Source organism: Lonchura striata, chromosome 5 (genome assembly GCF_046129695.1).
Source record: "Lonchura striata isolate bLonStr1 chromosome 5, bLonStr1.mat, whole genome shotgun sequence".
NCBI classification, from domain to species: Eukaryota; Metazoa; Chordata; class Aves; order Passeriformes; family Estrildidae; genus Lonchura; species Lonchura striata.
In genome coordinates this window covers 25,612,667-25,639,038 of record NC_134607.1, presented here as the reverse complement: position 1 = coordinate 25,639,038, position 26,372 = coordinate 25,612,667, and the positions used below count along the sequence as shown (strand labels likewise).

General features: G+C 43.2%; 1 protein-coding gene across 1 annotated transcript in view; it reads left to right on the top strand.

Annotated features, from left to right (window-relative positions):
* CELSR1 (cadherin EGF LAG seven-pass G-type receptor 1) overlaps window positions 1-26,372 on the top strand; it is a 163,294-nt gene that overhangs the window by 102,384 nt on the left and 34,538 nt on the right. The window contains exons 6-15 of the mRNA XM_031507931.2: window positions 13,030-13,187; window positions 14,089-14,252; window positions 15,284-15,409; window positions 19,856-20,022; window positions 20,504-20,689; window positions 21,021-21,134; window positions 21,469-21,643; window positions 22,326-22,467; window positions 24,248-24,368; window positions 25,570-25,753. Coding sequence (XP_031363791.2) covers window positions 13,030-13,187; window positions 14,089-14,252; window positions 15,284-15,409; window positions 19,856-20,022; window positions 20,504-20,689; window positions 21,021-21,134; window positions 21,469-21,643; window positions 22,326-22,467; window positions 24,248-24,368; window positions 25,570-25,753 — 1,537 coding nt within the window. The remainder of the gene's footprint in view (window positions 1-13,029; window positions 13,188-14,088; window positions 14,253-15,283; window positions 15,410-19,855; window positions 20,023-20,503; window positions 20,690-21,020; window positions 21,135-21,468; window positions 21,644-22,325; window positions 22,468-24,247; window positions 24,369-25,569; window positions 25,754-26,372) is intronic.

The following is a 26,372-nucleotide window of genomic DNA, read 5'->3' as shown; positions in this document are numbered from 1 at the left end:
TCCTCTATAAGGATGAAAGACCTTGAGATAAAAATTACAATGTTTACATGGCAAGCTTGGATATGTAAAGGGAAGGTTACTGGGTTTGGGATTTGCTGAGTTTTTGCATCTCTGAGGAGCTAAGGATGCATCTCCCCATTTTCTAAATGAAGAAAAATCAACCAGTTGCAAAGTACAGTCCTGTACAACCCCTGTCTTTCTTATACTTGTGCACAAGTTATGTCTGCCACTTGTAGGTAGAATTATCTTCGGGATTATCTTTACAGCAAATCTCTAACATTCATCACTGCCTTTGTTTTACTAGAGCCTCTGTTTTGATCTTGGGAGCTTGTGTCACAACTGCCTAACAGTGACCAGAGGCAGAGCACTGCTGAACAACTTGAGGATGTGTATGCAAAACTTTTCTTTTAAAAACTCAGGTACTCCCCTGTTCTCCCACCCATGAGCCAGCTGAGACCAAGTTTCATGCAGCCACCAAGGAGGGGGGTGACACAGTCATACCCCAAAAATCAAGATCTACAGGGCTGTGTGTTGTTGTAGCTGTGGGCAACTGATGTTTGGTGGCCACTTGCAATCCCCTAGCGTGGGCAGGCAGGAAGTGCCTTTTTATCCAAGGGCAAAAGCACAAGTGGCAGAGGCAGTCTCAGGCAGTGGCAGTGGTGCCAGGTGTTGGAGAGGTCAATGTAGCAATTTGTTGTGAATAGGGTGGGATGAGTGCAGCAACCTCTGACAGTCTGCTGCAGAGGTAAGCACAGGCCCTGCTGCCTCTGGCACATGTGCCCCTGCACGAGGTGCCTTTGGAGCTGACAGATAGGTTATCTTGTTTCCTTCTGAAAACACAGACCTTCTCTGTTGATGGCAAATTTGCCTGTTATGGAAATAATATTCTGTATCCAGGACTGACAACTGATTTTGCCTCTTTGCCTTGAAAAAAAAAAAAAAAAAAGGCAGAGTGCCTTTCACTACAACATTGTAATGAAACTCAGACTGTGAAAATTGTGCCAAAAGACAAGGGTGGCACTGGTTAGTACTTTCTTTCCTGTAAAGGGAACCAGTTCGTGTTAGATTGGGTTCTCAGCATTCTGTTGCCCCAGGACCAACAGGCAGTATCACTCAGTAGCTCAGCACAGGCTTCCCTGTGCCACCCCACTCCCACCTCGTGTGAGCATTCCAGTACAAACACCTTGTTTGCTCAGCTCTTGGTTTCCCTGCTGGGCCTGCCAAGGAGGCTGCCAGCACTGTGGGTGATTTATGAGACAGGCACATGCCTGCAGCTGAATAGGGACTGCCAGCTCCTTGGAGAAAAGCCACATAGCTGCCACCAGCTAGGCATAACTTTAGTCATTGGACCCTGGGTGAAAGACACTGCCTTCACAATATCCAAGACACCACCCAGTATCGTTTACTTCTGAATCTGAACAGCCAGGAAAAGTGGCTGGCGATTAAATTCTTAGATAGGTGTTTGGTATTGCCCCTTGTGCTGGGGAGCACCTCTCGCACCAGAGCAGGATTGCCCAGCTGAGTGCTGAGCTTTGTAACTTGGCTAGCAAAAAGACAGCACAACAGAAGTCAAATAACTGGAAAAACAATTAGTAATAATGTTTGGGTATGACTTATGCAAATGTCTATCACTGGTGACATCGGAGCAGATTTAATTGTGATCCGAGGGAGAATTTCTGAAGTTAATCCTCCTGGTGGCTTCCAGACTAATTTGTTAAGGGATTGAGGGGGATTTTCTAAATAAACAATGCAGTTGTTGAAGATTATGGTAATGCCACTGTTGATCAGATGTGGCACTGCCAGAGTTTGGATTTTGCTGGCTCAGATTGACGTGTTGTGTTTACCGCATTTGTGATTGACACAGACCTGCTCCAGCATTGCTTGGCATTGTCTGATAAAGAAAAATGCAGAACAGTAATTGCCATGTCAAGCAAACCATGGACGTGTAGAGGTACTGGAAATACTGAAAATGTTATTCAATTAGGAGCACCCTACTTCTCTGAGCATATTTTTCCAGAAGGAAATAAAAATTTTGTGGCATTTCAAAACGTAAATTTGTAATATTTCTAAGAAATGCCAATATATCTTCAAAAGCTCTCCTAAGTATGCAAGGCAGAAAGTGCATTACAATGTAGTGCTTCCTATTCTTGCTTTAGATTTAACCATATTTCTTCCAATTTTATTATTTCCTTGTCACCTAGCTCATTGTGAATTGTTTAATAGCAGAATGTAAGGTAGAGGTCAGTGGTGTTACAGCAAGTAGGAGGTGGTGGATGGTGCTAACTTCCAGCAGTGTGGATGGTACACCTCACCAGATCATCAATTTGTGCTGGATGCCTTTTCTTCTACAGTGTATTCATGGGATCAAAAGTTCTGCCATGGCTTATGGACAGGGAAGTTTGCGGGACACCAAAACCACAGGGAGCATAACCACAGTCAATTCATTAGCTCAAGTTTTTGAGGACTTAGCTGTACTTACCCATGTAACTGGGGGTCCTGTTCTTCTCAGAGAAAGGGTTTCTTCAGCTTTACAAGAAAAAAAAAGCATTCCAAGTGTAAAAGTCACTTTCTTTTCTAGCCACAACCAAAAATTTTAAGCAGCATCCTGAGAGACATTCATGTTTAATTTACTTCTCAGCTCAAGAGGGTAAGGAAATTTGCCTGGAATACCAAAGTGATTAGCTAGAAGCAGGTTATGACAGTTTTTTCACAACTTTCTTACAAGAACAGAAGTTGCTGTATCAGCAGATTATTGTTCTTTTTGGTGGGTAGGCTTGTATACTGGTGAAAGATGTGGTAAGTAATGCTGGAGGCTTATGTACAATATGAGAGTATGAGGAATTTGTAGCTATACATTTGTATTATTTATCTGTACTATGTATTTTTGGTGCTATTGGCCATTAAAAAAAATCCTAGCAACTAAAATTGCAAGCAGCTAGAGGAAGGAAAGAAATTAGATTTTTCATTACTGAATGCATTTTGTATTTAAAGTTCAGAATGTTGTTCTAGTCAAACACATAAAATATATTCTTCATGTCTGAATGCAAAAGATGTCATTTCTCACATGCTCAGAACTCAATTTTTAAAATGCCATGAGAAAAGGTAATCTCAGAAAAAATAGTTCCTTTTATGAGTCATCTCCTGGTTTTCTGGCTCATGATTCATACACTCACATCCTTGCTGAGGTCAAATTCATCCTCTTCCATCAAAATCCAGAGAATCATCAGTGAAAGTCCTCCTCTAGGTAAGACCATAGATTTGCTATATAGAAACTGAACCTTGACAGATTTTGATTTGCATTAATATACCTGCCCACAGTTCTGATGCTCTTGCTGTCCCCTAAAATCTTTAAATCAAGTCAGTATTTCCTTTTCTAATGGAACTTGGGTGCAAGTGATGTTATTGAGCAGGACTCACTGGGTTATGTTCTGTGGTTGTATAAAGCAAAAACTGATTAGATGAGAACATGAGTCCCATAGATAAAAAAATGTGACAGAATCCTGTGAAAACCTGTCCTGAGTTCCAGCCTGCAGTATTGGGAAAGCTTAGAGAGAACAGAATTGTTGCTGCACATTTGCCCTGTTCTTACACATTTCCACAGCATCTACCACTCCTTCAGTGGGACTTTGGCCTGGCCTATGGCAACCATTTACATTCCTAACATCTCCTGAAAAGCACTGGAGGGCTGCCTGGCTAATATTTACTTTTTCTAGCTCTGGCTGGTTATGGAGCCCCTTGCAGGTGTTAGTGGGTGTAAAGGAGTGGGGGGTGGGTAGCTGATCTGCCCTTGTGGAACAAAGATATGTGAGCCTGGACTTTAAAAGTCCCTTCCTGCAATTCCACCGATATTTATTCACGAGGATTTCAATTAGTAATTGTTTTTGTTGGTGTTTTGTTTGCTTTTTTTTTCTGGTGGAGGGTAAGTGTGAAGTGATTGATATCTGGGAAAGGAAACCAGGATTTGGCTGTGGAGCGACATTCCATTGTCTTGACACAAAATAACAAATAACTCACCTCTAAAGCTGCGTCTCGGGAAATTAAAGTGTAAAGCAGTGAAAGTCATGTGGAGGTCATTGAGATGTAAAGTGTGACCTGTTCCCCAGCACTGAGTAGCTCAGCTCTCAGTGACAGCTTTGAGAAATCTCTTCGACTGGGGAAGGGAGGGAAAGCGTGTACCCAGTGCCTGGCTTGTTCTCTCTCCCGCCTGCTTTTTGGAACTGTTGCTCTCACAGAGTTTGCAAACACCACCTGAAAAACACCGGTGTTGTGGTGATGATTTTATATGCAAACACAAACAGTAACTTTTCAGAAAACATCTACACAGTAAGGGATGATGTCTTGGCAAAACCAGTCTGAAGTCCCTCCTCTTCTGGAAGCCTCATCTTTGGCAAGGCAGTTCAATACTTACTTTTCTCACATCACCCAGGTTTTAAAGGCTTGTGTGCCCATCTAGGGTGCGCACCCCACATCTGAACTGGGTGTCAGCTGTGGGGCTTTTCCTCCTGGTGTGTGGCTCTAGGTCATCCTGGGGAACCTGGCACCCAGCGATGCTCTTGAGCCCAGTTTGCTCAAGCCACCTGGCACCTCTACACTGCAAAAATCTGAAGGCATTTAGTGGCACCTCCCAAAATGGTGATTTTCAGCTCCTCCTGAAGGCTAAGGAGATGTAAGGGACCTCCATGAGACATGGCACAATCTGAATGATCCTTGGCTCACCCTAAGGCCCTGAGGACAGTGCTTGAAGGTTGTGCTCTGCAGCCCAGCCTGGCAAGGCCATGCTCAAAGCCAGCAGAGTCATTGGAATGGCACCTCAGGAATTTAGTGCAAGGTCTTTGAAGTGCGCTGTTATCGCAATTAAATCATGTAGTAAATTACAGTAACTCACTGATTTGCAGTAACTTTTCAGGTATTTTGTATCTGTCTGTGCAGTGAGAGGAAGAAGCATTTTGCAGTTACCTGACCTTGCACAAGTCTCTGTGTGCCAGGAGACCCTCACAAAGTTCCACCCATGGGGGCAGGGAACAAGCTCATAGAAAATTCTGGGATTCCTGGATGTTGTAGGCTGAAATGTGACTCCATTACCCACACTAAGCAGCAGTTTGCTTGGCAAGGTGTCACCAGAGATTTGTCCAGGAAGGGGTTAGTTGCTGTGCATAAGTGTCACAGGTATTTCTTGGACTCTGAGAGCAGCCACATTGACATCCTGGATGCAAAAATACGTCATAGAACTTAGAAGATTTATATAAAGCAAATATATCTGAGAATGCAAAAATATCTGAGAATGGTTATTTGGCAGGTAGACAGGGACAAATGGCAAAGGGAGAAGGATTTGCTGAACTGGAAGAGGACAGCAGGGGAGGGAGAAAAAGGGGGCGCTTCTAGCATCAAAGGATGTTCTTTTTCCCAGTTCTCCAATGGTACTGGAGAACATCCTTGTTGGTGGAAAGAGAGTGAGACAGCAAAATAGGCAGGAAAAGGGTTCAGAGGGCAGGAAAGGTCAGGGAGAAGGGACATCTGCCACAGGGGCAGATCAACATGAGTAATGGGCTTCAGAGAAAGGACAAGGGCACCCACAGCAGCAGAGCACTCTGGTGAGTGCTGTCTCCCACAGAGAAAACTGAATGTTGTCTTGAGGAGTGGGAGAATGGTCTCATGACAGGCAAAACAGGTCTGTCTTGCTGTGTCACTGATTCAGCATCAAAGAGCTGAGAAGCATCTGGGAATACACATTTGAGGATAAAATTTCCATTTGCAGACAGGGAAAACTCCTCTTCCCATCAGCACTACGGCAGCCCTTGCCAAAATTAGTCAAAACTAAGAATATACCCTTTGGATTATATGTGTGAAGATCCTAGTCATGCTGTAGAGGCAAGGAGCATATCTGGATGCCATGCCTGTGTAACCACGGCTTTTCACAGCTCTGCTATGCCATTGCCACATATTGTGACAGGAGGGGCTGCTCCCCATCTCTGCCCCAGCACTGGAAGACCAGCAGCAATTCGGGCAGTGACATTCACTAGTGCCAGGTCTCATAGCTGTGCTGAAAGCCTCCTGCTTTGAGTATCAAAGTTTAGCCTCTGGATGCAGCCCTAAAGGAGATTAACAAATCAGGCCAGTAAAACTCGCTCGACTTTGTGGGCCGGCCCAGATCCTGATGATTGGTGTTGCGGGGCGTTTCTCTAGGAAAAGAAACTGGTCTGATGGCTTTTTAGGATTTGCATTTACTCACTGATGGGAAGCTCTTTGGTTTTCCTTTTCACTGTCACAGGCTCTCGTGTTTCTGTACAGACTTGAGCCAAATTTGTATAAAGAAATGCCATTAAAATATTCAGTGAATAAAGGGGATACATACATCAAAGGAGTAAGGGGGTTATGTGAAATGACTTGTCCTGCCTTTCCCTGGTGACTAATCAGGATCTGTTCTTCACACCGCCTATCTTAAAGGTGCTCTGGAAATCTGTAAGGGGAAAGTCTAGAAAAAAAATATTAACGTTAGTGGTTTCTGTAATCTGGCCTAATTTGGAGTTTCCTGATTGATCAGAGTAGTCTGCAAGTCCATGTTAAGCTCCTCTGGCATTTCCTAGTCTCTCCCCCAGGACTGTAAGCAGTGTGGTTTCCCTGTTTATTTATTTATTTTCCTCGCGGGGGGGCTGAGCTCCGGCAGCTTGTCTGGGGAGACCGCCGCTGCCATGGCCCTTAATGAGCTTTTTGGGCACTGAAGCAGCACAGCATCGCCTGGGAATGGCAGGGGCTCCTCCCTTCCCCACGCCCAGCGCGGAGCAGAGGCCGGCGGGTTAACGAACAGCCGGGGCTGGCGGGCGGCCTAATGAGCGCGGGGAGCCGGGCAGGGCACCCCGGCCCGGCCGCCTCCAGCAGCACCAGCGCCGCTTGCTCCATTGCCCCTTATCGCTGCGGCTGGGAGCGTTCGAAAGCAGAGCCCCAAAAGGTGTAAAGCATTTTCCACCCAGCGCGTTTGGAGGTGGTGAGGTCTGAACCAGCACATTAACAATGAAGAGGAGAGTATTAAAAAATTAACTGGGAAGCAGATTCCTTTTAACCTTTAACCACTCCAAATGACCAATAAATCATTAGCTACTAATTAACAAAAACAGGAGGGTAACCTACTGTCTGGTAAGCAAACTCTTGGAATCACTGAAAGGCTGGCACTGACTTCAGGATGGCTTTTCTTCTTACACTTATTAAAAAGACAAAGAAGCCAAGCTCTGAATATTAAGCTGTGCCATGCAAAGTATCTTGTGAAAAGACTGTCTAAAATAAATGTCTTTTTCATGTGGACAGTGAGCTGTGCAAATGCAGATTTTACAATATGCAACATCTGACCCCCAAGAAATTAGGTCTCTTCCTGGTGCTGAGTGTAACAAGGTAGGTCGTGTCTCATCTGCAAGCAGTACTGGTTTGCAGTTTCTAAGTCTTGGCCATACTTACAGTCTGCTGCTGAATCATCTCCTCAGCTCCTTCAAAAGACTCAATGGGGTGGCTGAAGCAGGGGGAAGACCTCCTGGCTGAGGTTTGGGCTGGAGAGCACAGCTTGCAGTCTAACCTCAGGAAATATCCCTTATGTTGGAGCACTCTCTGATGGCTGACCAAAACCACTCTCTCTCTTCCCATCTGTGAGAAAAGTCAAGTGGCAAGTTTTTATCTAGGAATGGAAGTTGGAAAAAAGTTTTCTGGTGGAGGAAATGTTTGTGAGACCTCTGGAGCATGCTATTATTATCTTGCAGATAAACTAATAAAAGGGTGAGATCCAGGAACCTGAGTGTCACCAATGCTGCTGATTGACTAAACAAACATTTGAACTTTGCAGTATTACTATTATATGTACAGATACTATCTCGTCTGGTTTAATTAAAAATAAGCCTGCCAAGGATTGGACTACTTGCTTAAACCTCTCCAACAGTTTTGCATCCTGACTTGGAAACAGTAGGACATATGATCTAAAATACAAGGGTTAAATGTTTAGGACAAGGGCTCCCATTGTCTGTTGGTCTGTATGTCTTCTCCATTCACTGTGCATCGCTACACCAGCTGTGTCTTTAATAAGTAACTGTGTGGGCTCTCGCAGTTTAAATATTTACTTCAACATAATAGAGAACCCAAACAAAACTGAGATACATGAGAATATCCACGTCTGATGTTCTAAGTGTAATCACAGTGGACTTGTGCAGGAGATTTGTAAACTATAAACAGATGCATTTTGATGACTTTCTCTCCTCTGTCTGGTCTCCACTTATAAAACAAAACTTCATAGATTAAACTTCTCAGGGTTTTTCACCTGGGAGAAGCTACATGTCTTTCTTACTGTTGAATTAATGGGGAGAAGTCCAAACATTGTTCTGTAACTGAGTTTCATAAAAATCAGATTTGGCATCACTAGTTTCTCACTGCAACCTGAGAAAGTTACTACAGGTGGTCAAAGGGAGTTCCATACCCTGTTGCAGCTCAAGAGGGTCACTCCTCCAGGTCATTGCTGAGGACAGTAGATGAGTCTCACTGTTACCTCTGCTATGGTCAGAAAGGGAGCTGCAATTTTCAAAAGACATCCTAGGAGGTTGTTATTCCTGTAGTTACATTTTGCCTGCATCTCTCTCTGGTCAAGGGTGAACATCATGGGTTAGACATGAGATGGGAGATTGTCACTCATAGATCAGAACCACTGATTTTCATGAGAGCTCAGTGAGGTGAAGTTAAGTTTTATTACATTGTTTACAGTTTTAGGTACTAATTGCCATCATTTGAGGAACATAAATATGGTTAAATCTTGGTTTACAGATGGAGAAAAACATAGGGTACTTATGCTGCCACATAATGATCCTAAGAAGGGACTATTTCTTTTCTCCAAGTGACCCTATGCGTAACTATAATATAAAAACATAAGAGACAGTATAACAAACAAAATTATTTTCATTATGGGGTGCACAGAATGTTTGAAGAATCATATGGTGATAAAACACTGCAACACTCAAGGCTGCTTTTTTGAGTCCCATAATAACGTACTTCTTTCATAGTTTGTTTAAGGGAGACCAGGTTTTCTCTCTGGCACTGTTTGGTACCTCTTCTTGCTACTCACTGTTACAGCATGTGGTCTTTGAAATTTGAATCCCAACTTCTTTCTGGAGAAGCACTAACTGAAAAGGCAGCCTTTAGGGTTAGGCAGCGAAAGGTAAATTTTCAGCTCCATGAGCAGGAACTCAGTTACATGACTTGCATTACTATTAATGGGGGTCATGCTGGTAAATTCCTGTACACCACATTGCACATTTACTCATGAGTGCAGAATTGGCACAGCTAATGAAACTTGCCTTTCGGGTAGCATGTATTTCAGGAGATGGGTCTGACAGGCAGAAAGGACTACTAAGTACCCAGATGAAAGTCTGGCTTTTAACTCCTTGAACATTTTTCCAGAAAATAATAATGTGAATTAATGCTGGTTAGTGTTAGCTGTTCCCACTGTTAGGGATCAGTCTTGCTTCAGTAGGATTTAATTGAGGCAAAGATCATGCCTGAAATGTGAATGTGTGTGCTGTCATTTAGTGTTGGCAATTCACTTTCTGGTGCCTTTTCCAAGTACTTCTCGCTGTTACTTATTTTCTTTTAAACATAGGCCAGTCCTCTGCTAACATGGTTTCTATAATAATAAACAAATAAAGGGCTTTTTTATCATTTTCATGCCTGCTGCTTTCCCAATGATGATCCCTCCTATGACTGAGTATCCCTTGGTGATTACCAGCTTACATTACTCATGGGCATCTTATACCCCTTTATTTTTGTACTGTGTCCATCACAGTGACAGCATCTTATTTCCAACACTCTTCTCAAGCCTTTACTTTGCTAGGTTAAACATGCCACGTCCATTTTGCCTGTTTGGTATGGTAAACTTGGCACTGCTCTGGCTTCTGTTCTGTGCACCTGCTGGAATTGGAAGGTATTTTTAGTAAATGAAAACAAAACTGCCCAAACATTCCATCCTGTTCAGTGTCATGAAACTTTCCTCATATGCATCTGTGCAACAGCCCAGTGTTGCATTGCCTTTTTAACCTTTTAATCTCACCATAGTTCTTCATTGTTTTGTAGCTAATTAGTAGAGTTGTTTTATTATTTTCCATCATTTAGTGCTGAGAGTTTCAGAGTCTGCAATAGGAATTCTTGTCATCAGATCCCAAGTTTCATGTTGTGGGATTAATTCTCTTTCTTGCATGCAACTATTCAAAGTGATTTTTTTAATGCATGTTACTCTAAATATCCTTTGCATCACCAGTAAAACATATTTAACATTTATCAAAGTATTTAATGAATAAAATCTGTTCCATGATTCATTGCTGAAGGAGCTCCTAACTTGGGCTTTCTCTTATAAAATCTTTTATTTATTTCCCATTTTTTCAATTATAAAGTATTCCCTATGTTAGTTGTTGAGAAGATGAGTAGTGTGTATTACTTGCCACATATTTTGAGTTCTTGTCACATTAACTCAGAAAATATCTTTTTCCTTTCCCAGTAACATATTCTTGTATTTTGGGAAAAAACTGTCCAATTCTGTCAATTGAGCATTTTAACATGTTCAGAAAATCATCTTATGTTTGAACTAAGTATGGTTTGAACTGCCAATAGATTTCTTTTAATTCACTACAATATTCCCTTTCTTCATGGTTCTGTGTGATTATCAGAGCCAAAGAGATGCCAGAGATCTGTACTGCAATGGACAGTCAACATCTAGAGAAACACTTTTCAGTTTCTATGTTAAATAAAAGTAGAAAAAAATCAATTTGTTACTGCAGCTTGTGACTGTGAAGGAGCAGCTGCAAAATGCTGAGTCTCATCAGGTTGCAATCGTGATTAACATTGGGCAGATCCCCCCTGCTGAGGGAATAAATACCCTGCCTTTGTCAAGGCTTCCATGTAAGAAACAATAGATTATTTCAGTGAAGCACAAGAACATAAATGTTAATCGAATCATTCCTCTGAATGAATAGAAGTAGCACCCAGAATGTAAACATTTTAATTTTGAAAGGGAAGGTCTGCCTGTCAGTTGGTTCATTTTCCATGTATTTTTCATTTACTTTGAAAAGAGCTCACTAACATTGCCATCATTGCATACAATAACATTTTCAGCACTTCAAATACGTATGTTTCCTGTCTTTCCAAGCTAGGCAGTGGCAAAGTCTAGGGAGTATCGGAAAAAATAAAATCTGCCTTAATATCTCTAAAGAGAGGTCAAAACCTTATACTGAATAGCTGCCAAACTATGTGATCACATTGGTTCGTGGTAGAGGAAGTGGAAAATACTTTCCAACTGGAATTGACACCAGGAAACAAGTTTTAAAAATGTTTTTTTATAAATTGGGATACTTACCCTTAAAAATAAATCTGTCTCTATACAGATGATGAAAGTTGATATAAGTATGTCAACAAATCTATAGTGCGTAAGTGAAACAGAAAGAATTCATTTATCCCCTTACTGCTTCCTAGTTTGCTGTAGAAATAAGGAATTTCAGAACACAGTCCTGCAGTACATGTTTTAAAGCAAGCGTACAGCAAGCTACAGATGCCCAGACATCTTCATTTTCATATGGATACAGCTATTGTTGATTGACGCATCCAGTAAATAAGTTTGGACTTTCAGGGCATCTGGTCAGATCCTACTGACTTCGTTCCTGTGAGGTGTCCCTTTGCAAAGCTGAGTTCCTTCTCTTGTACCCATAATGTCCTCAGAGATCTTGCACCTGTTGTAGATGAAGACTCCTCAGCTCTACATGAACACTAAACATGGAAACAGTTTTCCTACAGGATTTGCTAATTCTTCACTGAGGGTGCTATGCTTCTGTTTGTACATACCCCTTTTTTAACAGTCATAATGTTCTTCTCCACTGGACAAATCTGTCTCTTGAGATTCTGCACAGAAAACATCATCTCCTGTCAGTCACTCTGGAATACATCTCATCAGTGATAAAATTAGTGAAGATGATTAAGGATCTTTTGTGGTGGAAGTTCAGAAGTTTGATGGCTGGTATTGAATTGCTGGTGGTCCCATAGGAAAGCCTGTCTGTTGGAATCACTGAATTTCCCCACCCAATAGGTGCTGAAGTAGGGAGAACACCAACTGACAGCAGGTGATGGGCAGAGTGAGCCAGTAGCAGTGGAGGTGTGAAGCTGAGGGTGATAATTCTAGCTTTGTGGCTCATGTTCACCAGGGCACGTTTGATTGGGTGGGCAGGAGTTTACTGCCTGGGAGAAGAAGAGGTGAGGAAAAGCCAGAGCTTTTATTGCTGCTCTAAAACACACTTTTTTGCATCTTCCATGCTGCACCTGCAGTGTCAGTCAGTGTGCCTGCACCAGAGCAAGCACAGACACATCCATTATTTTTGGCTGTCCAACTCCACAGATCATCAATTCTATTCTCCTGTAGCTAGAACCTGGGGGCTTCTCAGCTGACCCAGCAACAGGCAGTGGTTTTTGTGCACTCCATCTTGTAGCTGGAACAAGCAGGTTTCATCTAAGTTCCCTCCCAGTCATCAGACAGCCCCTCACTACAGCTTTTATAGAGGCCTGAACTCAGTTTCTGGTAGCCTTGACAGAGTACATCCATCAGAGAAAATGTGATTTAAGCCTTTAATTTGAGCTTCAGTTGTAATAATACATCATTTTAGTGTTTTCATTCCCTTGAGGTGAAGAGGTGCAAAATGAGCATAATTTATTAGAATTTACTACGCAGAAATGAGCAAACACTTGTTTGATGTGATTTTGGCCAGAGTGGTTCAGCTGTAGAAATGACCAAAGCCACTTCTGACTACTGTGTGTATCATAGTGGGCTTGTGTGGACTCTGAGTGAAGTCATCCATCAGGGTTTTTCCTTGCCTTAATGTCGTGGGACAACCTAACTTCTGCTGTTTCATTTACATCTTCTAGTTTGGTCCTCTTTGGGGGATAGTAAGTATGTTGTTGAGCTGACTGAACCAGCATTTAAATCCCATGTGTACGTAGCACTGTATGACATGTGCCATTGACTTTTTGAAGCCAAACATTGGCCGATTAGGAATTCCCCATGGGCCCTCTGGAGAGAAGGTGGCTGTGGTGACTGTGGACGACTGTGACACAGCAGTGGCCGTGCGCTTCGGGAGCCTCATTGGGAACTACACCTGTGCTGCCCAGGGGACTCAGACCGGCTCAAAAAAGTAAGGATTTGTGTTTTCCACTCATTCTCTTTTTCCAGTGGAGAGTCAACAGCTTGCAATTAACCACTGAGCACTTAGTGATTAACCAGTAAGTTGGAAAAACAGATATGGTGTAACAAGAAAAAGTAACAAAGTTTAGTTTGGGACATGGAGTAACTTCCACCATTAAAGTTAAGAGTCCTGTCTTAAAAGGAGGTAGAAATAAAGGATGTAAACAAACAACCATTAAAAATCACTGGGTGTGAGAAAAGGTTTCCTGTGAAGAAAGAGAAAAAAAAATAGTACTTTAGAGTTTTATGAAGAGATGAACATCAAGCAACATAAGGGGATATAAAGTAATGAGTGATAGCAGAGAGACCACTGAGAGACACATGGTGCTCTAATATCGCAAGCGAGGGGAACACTATAAGAACTGCAGCTAATCCAAATGACCAGATTATAACACTTCTCACACTGTGTGGAGTCATTTAGAAGAACCTACATCCACTAAATGTCATTAAAACTAAGATCCTCAGAGGATTTTAAAAGGGTTGACACTATATAATAATTAAGTCATTATATAAAAATGTATTGATTCTCAACCTTGTGCTGAGTGTCATCAGCCAGTCTCTGCATGACTGGGGTCAGAAAGAAGTGTCCTGTGGCTAAACATTTTTCTCTAATTTTTATTTTCTTCTGCATACTAGTAACTGTTAGGGGAACGTCACTGGATTGTATATGGACATGACAGCTCCTAAGTTAAAAGTTAGTGTTACTGGACAGTCTTTTGATTACAAGTTCTGGAAGTGCTCATGGAGCAGAGGGAAGTGCAGCTTAAATGTGCTTATGGAAGCAGTAAGATAAAGAAATAAACTAAACAAACTCTTTGCAAGAAATTACAAGCATGTCTTTGTTTCTTCAGATCTTTGGACCTAACTGGCCCTCTCCTCCTTGGTGGTGTCCCAAACTTGCCTGAGGATTTCCCAGTGCACAACAGGCAGTTCATCGGCTGTATGAGGAACCTCTCCATCGACAGCAAGCCCATCGACATGGCTGGTTTCATTGCCAATAATGGCACTCTGCCAGGTATGGGCAACTAGTGCCCCAGAGGTCAGCACCAGAAAGATCTCTGCCACAGCTGTGTGTGGAGCACGGCTTAGGGTGTTGAGGAGGCTGGCACTGCGAGGAAACCCAGGAAAGGGAAGGAGAAACAGGGTTCTGGAATCACCCCTGTCCCCCTGTTAGCACTGTTGAGGGCAAAGCAGCTATGGGGCAGGGACTTAAGGTGGTGTATGGCATTGTGCTGCCACTGTGTCTCTGGCCAGACCTCATTTGTTTGAGTAATGTGCAGCCCACACCTGTGCCAGGGAGATGTACAATAGCCCATGGCACAGGGCACACTTCCAGGATTCAGCTGCACATTGGAAAGGACTGGGCTTGTTTAGCCTTCCTGCATTGCTGGGAGTTTCAGCCAGGAATTTACTCCTAAATTAACTTCTCCTCTTCTATTTTTAAACTACCTATTAAATGTCATTTTGCTCTGAAAGCTGGTGGGATTAGTTCACAAAAAAGACAGGACTTATAATGACTTTTTAATAAATTGTGTTTGTTCTGTAAATAAAATTCTGCAATCCCGCAAATGTGAAACCTGCTTCATGGAGCAGCCTGTTGGAAGTTCTGATTGGATTTTCAGTCCTTAGATCCCTGATCAGGATTAGTTCCGGTGATTAGGCATACAGAATGTTCTCATCATCCTAAAACTGGCTCTTACACACTAAAATGGAAAGTCCCTTCTGTCCATGCTGCTGAAGGTCTGTGTAAGAGCTAAATTGCAGTTCTAAAGTATGTTGCATTGATTGTGGATTAAGGATGGAGTCATAGCATATGCCTTTGATAGACAGACTTGTCTTTATGCATTTAACACATGATCAGCTTACATAAACTTTTACCATCCACATTTTGCTTCACTGGCTTCAAAAACATTTTTTTTTTTTAAAAAGCAAAAAACCCAAACCTGTAATAGTGATGTCTTCTTTTTACATAAAAACTCAAATACAGTCATTCAGAGCTTTTTTTGTATTAGAACCATACAGAGTAATGGTTTTCCTGAATTGCAGGCTGTGCAGCGCAGAGGAACTATTGTGAAACCAACTGGTGCCAGAATGGAGGCACGTGCATCAACAAGTGGAGCACGTACATCTGCGAGTGCCCCATGCGCTACGGAGGGAAGAACTGTGAGCAAGGTGGGCTGCACAGAGTGCTCTGTGCTTGTCATGTGTGCACGTTTCATTGCCTGTCATTGCCATCTCATAGCACCTATGTCCAGCTGTGATGGCTGAGGGTAACAGAAGATTGCTGTTGAGACCACCACCCATTATCTATTTGAAATAATTTTAGAGATCCCCTATATAATAGATGACATACTGTCATGAATAAGAGCAGCTTTCACTGATTTACTTATATAAGCAAAGTAGTTCCAAAGAACTTGGCTGTATTTAGTAATTTGTTTATAGTGAAAATGCCTGATCCTAAGCCCCTTTAAGTAAGTGGAAGGAATCCTGCTGACTTTACTGGGCTTTGACTCAAACTGGGGATGAATGTGCTGTTTTAATCACTACTTTTTTGGCAAGAAGGCATTCTGTGCTAAGTAAGAGCGCTTTCGGTTTTACTGGATTTCTCTTTGATTGAACACAATATGCATATATGTGTAAAACCTCATTAGTAAAGGATATGGAAGCAGCAGCAGGTGAGTTTTATAGAGTGTGAAGAAAATTCAGTCAGTCTTTTCCCCTAGAAGTGAGGAGTTGCCTGTGGGAGGAGTCCCGTGGGGGTTGGTGCTGTAAGGTGGCTGCTCCTTTGGAGTTTTTCTGGATGCTTCCAGCAAACAAAACATGCTTCTACTGTCCTGATCTAGGTAGTGGCAATTCCTCTTCCCTTTCCTGAGAAGCAGCAATATTAGCTTGAGTGGAGAGGACACATGATTAAGTTTCTGTCTTGGAGATAAAGTTTTGCAGAGCTAAGAACAGGGAAAAGGAATGATGGAGACCTCTTCCTATGCTCCACTTCACACTTCACACAGAGCTGTTATTATTACCTCTGATTTCTGTATCAACTCCTCAAATATTTTGAGCTTCCCAGGTTTGTATGAAGATCTGATTATCCCATGTGTCTCATGTCAAGTGTATTTGTTGGTGAAATTCTTGTGTTTTATTCATGATTGGCTGTTCTCTGTGCTACAAACCCACTCTGACGTATCCTGAGGGGAGTGCCAGGGCCCAGCTATGGTGTATCCTGTACTGGTGTAAATGGGAGTACTGCTAACACATGCAAAGGCTCTCCTTCCCTCTGTTTTTCAAATGGAAATTCAAAATTTGGTCACATGTTTGTTTTATTTACTATTTTCTTATCCCAAACTCAAGACCAATCCCTAAAGTTTGGGATTTAGATTATCATCTAGGAGCTGCCCTGTAGCCATCCCTGGAAAATAATTTCAAATTCAGGTGATAGAGATGATGATAGTCACAGCAGCACTGCCTTGCTGTGCAACCCCCAGGCCCCGCAGCTGCCTCCAGCACTCTACATTCCTGCATGTCCCCTTTGTCACTGAAAAACCCTATGTTCTTGCTGATCCCTCAGTTTGTGGTTTTTTCTGATAGTTTGAAGGCAGCATGCTGCTTGGTTCTTTGATGGTATTTTTGGACCAACATCCCTGCGGAAAAATTGCAAGCCAAGAAAGAAACAGAATGTGACCCAAGATTTCAGGAACTCAGCGTTAAAAGTCAGGAGGAATCACAGATATGCTAAACTCCTGACTTTCAAATTTCTTATTTGAATGCTCAGCTATGATCCTAAGAGCATTAGCTAGCAGCTATTTTTAAAAAAGTCTTAGATAGAATATTTGCAATTTTGAATAGGAGTGCTGCATTTTTTCAATCCCTTTGGTAGTGCTGGTTCTTCTTCAGACTAACAGAGGACAAAGACTTTGGCAAGTTACCAATTAACCTTTATTTCATTTCCTGATCTTCAAAAACTCTGGGATCTAGTCTACAATAGTGAGGATGGGATGTTTTACCTTCACCACCCTCCTAGAATCTGTTAATTCACCTTCTGGCAGCTCCCCTCTCCCTCTTCTGATATATAGAAGGGAGATAAAATTAAGGAAAAATTAGTTTCACCTTTATTAATTCTTTTAAACTATGAGGCATTGCAATTCTGTGAAGAAGATCTAGCAGCTGTGTCTGACTCACTCTTGGATGGCCATTGTCATTGCCCTAGCCTTGGGCTGGACCTAAACATAAGCTTCCACATGTCCAGCACCTGTGACATCCAGTGGGATGTTGGCAGAATGTTTCCCCAGGCCCTCTGTCTCTACAGGGAATAGCCCTCCCGTGTTTCTGCAGGCCTGTTGAGAGCAGGACTCTCTTTAGAGTGAACAGAGATACACAGGCAGTGCTTCAAGTGACAAACTCCGAGCACAGGATCAGTTTGCCAATGGCAGCAGGGTGCTGGGAAGCATGTGGGTCTCTCCACCACACACCTCATGTGTGGTGACAGGGAAGGTCAGGTCTCATCTGAGGACCCTCCATGCACACTCCTGGTCCCAGGCATGAGGAAGGGCTGGGGGAAAGAGGGAGGTCAGAGGGGGCTGACAAATGGGGATTTATATTTAACTAGCAGGGGAAGGTGCACCCTGGCCCCAGGGAAGGGAGGGAAGCTGGGAGAAGGTGTGGGAAGGGAATGGTATTTGCAAGTACAGAAAGTCACCACCAGTGAGAAAAGGAAGAAGGTGGCTAATTGCCATGCCAGTCCAGTTCTCCCAGGAGCAAAGGAGAAATGCTTGCAAACAGCATTCCCAGCCTCTAGCAGGTGGGAAGCCCACAAGTTTGCATCCTGCCTCTGCACTCCAGAGACAGATGGCTGAAAAATCTCAGCAGCAGCCCTGAAAACCAGCAACAAAGCTGGAAGCTGAGGTTATTGTGAAGGTCAGCAGGGTAGAGGAAGGGGAAGGATGACTTTTGCACAGGTGGAGCAAGAGAAAATAATCCTGCTCAACACTGATGTCCTGGTTACTTTTACATTGATGTGGTGCAGTGTGGGCTGATGAATTGTGCCCTGGCCCAGACAGCCAGAACTCAAGCACTGCATTCAGCTTTTAAACAACCTGAGGACATCTGTATCTGGTGACAATCTTTTTTAAAGTGGCCATCTGGTTTTCAAGAGCAGGCTATGCTGCAATTCATCCACTATATGTCCTCTCTGGCATTTGTGCTATGACTGCAAAGGTGAGATCACAGGCTGGAGCAGGAGGGAGAAGGGCTGCCCCGTGGGACTGCCTGCCCTTAGCCAGTGGTAGTCCAGTTGTCCCTGACTTTTTGTTCCTCACAAATAGGGAGCTAAAGGGCTTGCACTTTAGTCCAACCTCCGCACTCCACTCTTCACCCCAGCCTTTCCCTATATAGACACCTGCAAGGCAGGAGAATTTGGGATTTGGCTTTATTCTTTAAAAAAATGCAACTTTACTCCATTTTCTGCTATGGTGTTATCCCTCAACCTTTTTCTAAGGACTTATCATTTCATAGTAACACATACGCATTTGTATGCACATGATCTCTCCTACTAGAAAAAATCCAGAGAGTGTCAGCAGATATGGTAGTGTGGAGCAGAAGGGGAAAGACTATTAAGCCCTGTCATTTCATTGACTAGCATGATGAAATAAAAGGCTGGGTGCTAATCTGTGGTGGTTGTACCCAGTTTCTAAGGCCTGCTTCCACTGGCAAAAAACTGCCATGAACTTCACCAACATGCCCACAAGCAAGGATGTCAGACAGGGGCTGAGTGTAAATCCCTTACAAGGTTCCACACATGGTGGAGGTGTCATATGAAGAGTTGCAAATAACACTTAATGGCTTAATTTGTGCTTCTTATCAGTGGGATTAACTAATCCGTGGGGCTGTACCTCTTGTTACCGAGGGTAACAACTTTAAAAGTCCAAGGGGATAGGTATTCCTCTATTTTCCATCAGCAAAGTTCTTTCTATTGAAGACTGTCATTGATGTCACCCTGTAGGAGCTGTGCTTTGCAAGGTTGGAGAGGGGGCAATTTTGCAGCTGTCACCTCAGGATATTTAAGGCAGGTGATTTAGGCAATTCCACACAAACTTTCTCCCTGTGAAAAGGCTGTGTCGCTGGGGCAGCTGAATAATGCGGCCCTGGAGTATTCACAATTAATTCATATTTCCTGTTGCCGCCTAGTCTTTTCCTGTGTTTAATCTGTTAATTAAAAGTAGGTAATCAGGGTTATGTTGAAAACATCTGTAGCAACTGTTGCCCTCACACTTCCTGCTCTGTCCTCCCACTCACCAGCAGAACTATATCAGCAGAGATCCTCAGCTTACCTTTCTAAGAACAGCTCTCATGTGGGTAATGCTATAGCAGTGTGGAGGTGCTGCTTTTAAGTACAGGCACCAAGACAAGATGCCTACCCACAACCAGGCTAGGTTGTGAATTTGCAATATTATCAACTGCTTCACAGTAACTCCCCTAGACCAGCTCTTCATCCAAAGTAGGTTGAATATAGCTCAGTGGAAGAGGGGCTAGCTCCCTTGTGTCATCACTGTGACATGGCATTTTTTCTCTTAACACTTGTCCTGAAGGATAAAAACTGTTTCTCTTCTGTGTTCTGATTCACAGCAATGCCTTCTCCTCAGCGTTTCAGTGGTGAGAGCATTATCATTTGGAGTGACCTTGACATTACCATCTCTGTGCCCTGGTACATTGGGCTGATGTTCAGAACCCGGAAAGTCAATGGCATGTTAATGCAAGCTAATGCTGGGGCTGCATCCAAGATCAACATTCAGGTAAAGTGTGGCTGCCTTTGGTTAGGAAAGAATTAATACTCCCCCAGCAGTGGATATGACCAGATGAACTACACAGCTTCATCCACCTAACTAAATGCATATCAGTAAAAACATATCATTACTTTAGCTTTTTACAACAATCAAAAAGTAAATGATGAAAATATCATTATAAAAATCATATTTATTTAAGATTATTTTTCTAGTGAGAGGTAGTAGTGGGCATTAATATAGATGTAAAAAATGGGTCTGTTGCTTTGGAGGTTTTTTTGCCCGTAAGGGAAGTTGGAGTCTAAATGTCGAAAGTTATACAAGGAGTTCTTGCAAGCATTCTCATCTTTACTCTTTAGGCTTTTTTTTCCTTTTGGATTTTCTTAGGAAATATTATCTTGCCCTCCACCTCCTTCTGCATCAAGTACAAATATGCAGCAAAAAAAGACATGGTTTTTTTGTTGCTTTTTTTTTTTTTTTTTTTCCCCAACAGATACTGAACAACTATGTGCAGTTTGAAGTGTACAGTGGCCTGAGCCAGGTTGCTAGTTTGAAGATGAGCCAGTCACGGGTCAGTGATGGGGAATGGCATCATTTATTAGTAGAGCTGAAGAGTGCTAAAGATGGTAAAGATCTCAAGTACCTTGCTGTCATGTCGTTGGACTATGGGATGTACCAGGTAAGGCAGCATCATGATTTTGTCACTGAGCACTGCACAAATGCTTTTAGGAGAAACTAGGTTAAAGGACTGTGGACAAGTACTTATGCTGTGAGACATGTTCTGCAGTGATTTATGCCTAATCAATGATATTAATTTATTAACCTTTATGATAAGATATCTTAAAAAGCTGTCTGTAAAAAGACATATTCCAATGTCTGGCAACTCACTGCCTTGGTATTTTTTATGTAATCTACTGTTAGCTACTGCTTGAGTCCATCACTACAGAAAGCAGGCTGTTTGTTTCACAGAGGATGATGGTGCTTCTTATCAGCTGTCCTTTTCCTCACAGAGCACTGTGCAGATTGGAAATCAACTACCTGGATTGAAAATGAAAAGCATCATTGTGGGAGGTGTCTCTGGAGACCAAGTCTCTGTTCAGCAGGGATTTTATGGATGCATGCAGGTATGAAATTAAAAGTGTAGCAGTAAATTTTGAACTTGTGAGAAAATGCCCAGGTGAAAATGTGGGAGGTTTCTTTTTCATCCACCCTCAGACATTTCTCTTTCCTCCATAAAAATTATGTAAGAATCAAAATATTGAAGTCTACCCACTTTGCCAAGTACAAATCTAATCACGTAGGGGAAAAACATTTGAAAAAAAAAAAAAGAAACTGGGTTTGGCTCATCAGGTGATTTCTCTAAAATGTAGCCTCATTGATTGATGAAAATAATGAAACACATAATACTGTACTCTGAAAGGAAAGTCTGATTTTAAAATAATTGTCTTTTGTAACCAGGGAGTGAGAATGGGAGAGACATCTACAAACATAGCGACACTCAACATGAAACAGGCTATCAAGATCAACGTAAGGGAGGGCTGTGAAGTGGATAACCCTTGTGATTCCAACCCGTGTCCCCAGCACAGCTACTGCAGTGATGACTGGGACAGCTACTCCTGTGTTTGTGACCCAGGTAACCTGCTGACCACTCATACAGGAGCAGGATCACATCTTCATGAGCTCATCAGAAGCAGCACAGCAGCAGCAGCAGCATGCTGGCGAAGTGTTCATTTTCTGATTCTTCCTCTTCCAATCAGCATTACCTTTCTCACTCTCACTGTAGCACCCTGGAATCTGTAGTCCTGGGCTAAGAATCCAGGCAATGTATCCACCAAATGGAAAGACAGTCTCTGGTCCAAAAGATTCCTGTGCACCTCCCCTTTTAATTTTTTTTTCTTTCTCAGCCTTTTCTGCTGTTGAATTTAAGTCTCTCACTCTGCATCCTAATCAAGATATTTTGAATGTTTTCTCTGTTTTGGAGCATGTAGTCAGTTTATGCTGTCAGCACCCAGCACAGTCAACTCCCATACATGCAGCAAGAGAATACAAAACTATTTGTAGCACATGCCCTGAGTATAAAACTGGGAACCAAAGGCACAAGGGTGCCTCAAGCATGGTAACAACTGTCAAAAAGAATGGCTTACTATTATTTTGTTTGAGGGGGAAAAGAGTGCTTCATTTCTGACAGTATCTCAGGGGAAATCTACTGATTATCTAAGATGTGTTATTAGCGTATAAGCTTAAGACAGTTTTTTGGAGACATGCAAATCGTAAATTACAATGGTTGCTGTAATTTTCTTACCTTGTCTCCCCAGGGTACTTTGGGAGAGACTGTGTTGATGTATGTAACTTGAACCCATGTGAGCATGTCTCCACATGCGTGCACAAACCTAGCTCATCCCACGGCTACACCTGTGAATGTGGACAAAGCTACTATGGACAGTACTGCGAAAGCAAGTAAGAGAATTGTTTTGTTCTTGGTTTCTCAATCCTTCCAGGAAGCTCTTCACCTAAGGCAACAGTCCTCCCACTTCGTGTTCTGCTCCAATAAACTTTCCTGTTACAATTGGAGTGGTATTTTAGGCTCCATTGCCTTTTGGCATTGCTGAGCTCTTCCCACAAACTAGACATGTTATTCAGGAACCACTTTTCTACATCAGCTGCTCAGGGGCTCAACCAGTTCCTCTGTGTTGCACAGCACTGCATCTTGCCTGTGCTTTGTGGTGGGTTTGGCCTGAGTTTGCTCTGCATCTCTCCTCCAGCTTCCCCAGCACACTGAGCAATGTATCAGTTTGGTGACCTGTAACAAGATAAATTCTCTTTGCAGTGTAGGTCCAGTCCCTGGGCTGGCAAAGAGCCATCTCCTCTGGACAGTCTGGGGCCTGTGTCTGTTGCTTTGTGGGAGAAACGTGCCGATTCCCCCATCAGCAGCTTCCTGGTCTCTGATAAGCATTCAGCAACCAGCCTTATCCCAGAGGCAGCACTTTGATTTACTGTAATATGGGCCATTCATGATGTGCAAATGAAGTGCATTTGTCTGCCCATTTAGGAATGGCTCATGTGATGTTTCCTTCCCTTTGAAAACTGCAAGCTTCTTCCTCTGCCTTTTGTTGTGTGGGCTTGCAAATGTTGGCTGTGCTGTTGCCAGATTTTTCTTTCATTCCTCTGGATTAGTGACAGAGATATTGTCCCTTGTCATTATCTGCTGACATGTGTCAAGTGCAGCATAGTGGTTTTTATATTCTAACACATAGAAGTACAGACCTACCAATTACCATAAATAAAATTGGTATTGATCTTCAAAACAGACTAAAAATAGCTTTTCTTTCCTAAAAATGAACAACAGGGAAGGGATACCTTGTGCATTACCAGGATCCTGGTCTCAGACCCCTTGTCCTTCAGGCTATTGCTTGACAAAGACTCCCAGCTTTCAGAGAATCAGAGCTCTCCTTGCTGGAACTAGTGTTGGGGCATCTGTGGGATAAACTGCTCAGAGGCTCACCCAGATTAAATAGTGCCAGTGAGAATGGGGGTTTTCCTTCAGCAGGGGTGGCCTTTGGCTTGCTGCTTAGCTTCCAGTGCTGCTGCACTCAGTCTGAATCATAGTCTTTGATCCATAGTCCAGATCAAAGCTGCCAACTTCCCCTCTTCCTTGTCCCCAGCCATATGTCCTCTGCCTCTCCTGTGGCAGACCAGGGCTTTTCAGACCTTGTAGTGAACAGTCCAAAAAAGCCAGGTTGGCTGAAAGTAGTGGTTTTTCTTTATAGGATGAGCTTGCAGACAGCTTTGTACATGGGCTGGTGTCCCTGTGGGCTGGACAAGAAGCCCTGCTGCCTGGGGCAGGATGGGGATGAGGAGTGGGATATAAAGTGCTGGGGAGCTATACCCCAAGGCAGTTTGTGGTGATAGATAAATCAGGGCACAGGCTCAGAGCCATCTGCACTTAAAAATACTTACAGAAACATTCCCTCTAGGTTTTCATAGCATTGATAGTCTAAATTTTCCCACATTATAGTGTATTTGTATTTATATAAAATATATATTATAAATATATATTTTATATTTATATATCATGTGTTTATATTTATATATTTTTTTATATATTACTGTTGTTTGAGATACATTACTGTCTGTAAGATGATGCAGTTGAGTGCATATATTTGGCCAAAAACTTTTTTCCACACTTTTTAAGAGGGAGCTTAAAATAACTTTCTTTCAATTTGGTTTTCTTTAATAGGATCGACCTGCCTTGTCCCAGAGGTTGGTGGGGAAATCCCATCTGTGGCCCATGTAATTGTGAGACTAGTAAAGGGTTTGATTCTGATTGCAATAAGACCAATGGAGAATGCCATTGCAAGGTAAGCAAAAGAACCCAGTCTTAAGTCAAAATTTCTTTAGTTTAAAAAGAAACTGTACCACTAATAATTACAAGTGAGTATCTGATACAAAGTACACACAGCTGTGCTTTGTATCATATGTATATGTATATGCATAGTGGAGTTAATCATTATCCAAAACATTTTGTTGGCACCACCCTTCTCCAAATCATACTGTACAATTCTTATCTTATTTGTGTTTGGAAAACTGAACCGAGAGGATGAAAGCCTGGCTCTGATCTCTGAAGTGCAGCCTGGTTTATCAGGAGAGATCAGACCAGGGTGCAGAGGAGTGTCAGTGGGGCTTTGTGCATCACAAGTGAGTAATAGCCATGAAACAGCTTGGCCAGCTGGCTGAAGCTCTCCCCTGTGCTATGGCCAGCAAAAGACCCGGCAGCTGGAGAGAGCTGCAGGGCTAAATGCTTTCCTCACTGCCATCCCTGAGTTTTCTGTGGACAGGCAGGGACAGATGGGGGACACGGGAGGGGAGGCACCTAGTCATGAAGGTTTTACAAAGGACTTCTCACAATAGGTTTTAAACTGGCTTGAATGACATCAGAGGAGCTGGGCTTGTGCAGACGGGCGGCTGTGACTCTGGCCCCCTGCTCCTTTCCAAAATGCCAGCAGGACACACAGCAACTGTTGTGTTAAATGGAGTCAGTGGGGTGCCAGCTCCACGCTCTTGTGCAATCCTAAGGCCTCAGATCAAAAGCGTGTACAGAGGCAATTTGAGTATGGTATCATTGCATGCTCTCCACCCTCTATGTGAAACACAAATGCACAGTGCAGGAAGTTTCCTTAGTGCCTCTACATGAAACACAAATGCACAGTGCGGGAAGTTTCCTTAGTGCCTCTACATGAAACACAAATGCACAGTGCGGGAAGTTTCCTTAGTGGCTCATTCATGCCATACAAGAGCAGAATTGCAAAGCTGAGAAAACCATAAATCCTCCAAGAATATGTTTGGTGGGCATTTGCAACAAGTGCCTGAGAAGTAATGTGGGCCCTGTGGCTCTGCTGCAAATGGCAACACAAGCCCTGGGTCTCTGATGATTTAATGTAATTTTTATCTGTGCTCTGCAAAATGAGCCCTTTTATGATGTACGTGCTGCGAGAGCAGGTTTCAGAAATGTGAGCAGTTTGGAAGTCACATACCTCCTGTCTATCATTTTGGTTTTTCTAGGCTAATTACTACAGGCCCCAAAGCAGTGACACCTGCTACCCCTGCGACTGCTTCCCATCTGGCTCCCACACGCGCGCCTGCGACATGGAGACGGGGCAGTGTCCTTGCAAGCCCGGCGTCATCGGGCGGCAGTGCAACCGCTGCGACAACCCCTTTGCAGAGGTCACCGTGAGGGGCTGCGAAGGTACCTGCGCCCAGCCGCGCCGCAGTGCGGGATCGCAGCCGCTGGACGGGGACACTGCGGGGCAGCTGCAGCGTCCTGCGGCGCTGCGAGCCCAGCAGTGGGGCAATGGGGCCTGCACCAGCCTAAACATACACCCCTCCTCCAGATACACGCCACAAAGCCTCACAGGAGCTGAGGAAGCTGAAAAAAAGCTCTTATCTCTTTAATTTTTCTCATATGGAAATATAGCCAGCTGAGGTGGAGTAGGGGGAGTAAAAGACTAAGGCCAGCTTTTCTTTAAGCCCGAGTTCATCTGCCAGTGCAGTGTTGCATTGCTGAGCTGCAGCGGATGAGGCAGCTGAGAGCCCTCACACCTTTTGTCCACAGAGGCATCGTGCCATGCACCTTGTGCACTCTGGCTTTCTTCCCCATCCTGTCTTTCCTCTCACCCACCCACCCACCCACTGTCCTCCTGTGATCAGCACAAAGCTGCTGCAGCAGACATCTTGCCACACTGTGTGGGTGAAATGAAGGAGAAATGTTTTCCCACAATAAAGGAGCAAGCAGAGATAGGCAGAGCCAAAATCCAAAGCCCCGTAATCATCCTGAGCTCTCCTGTCTGTCCAATCTGTTGGATAAG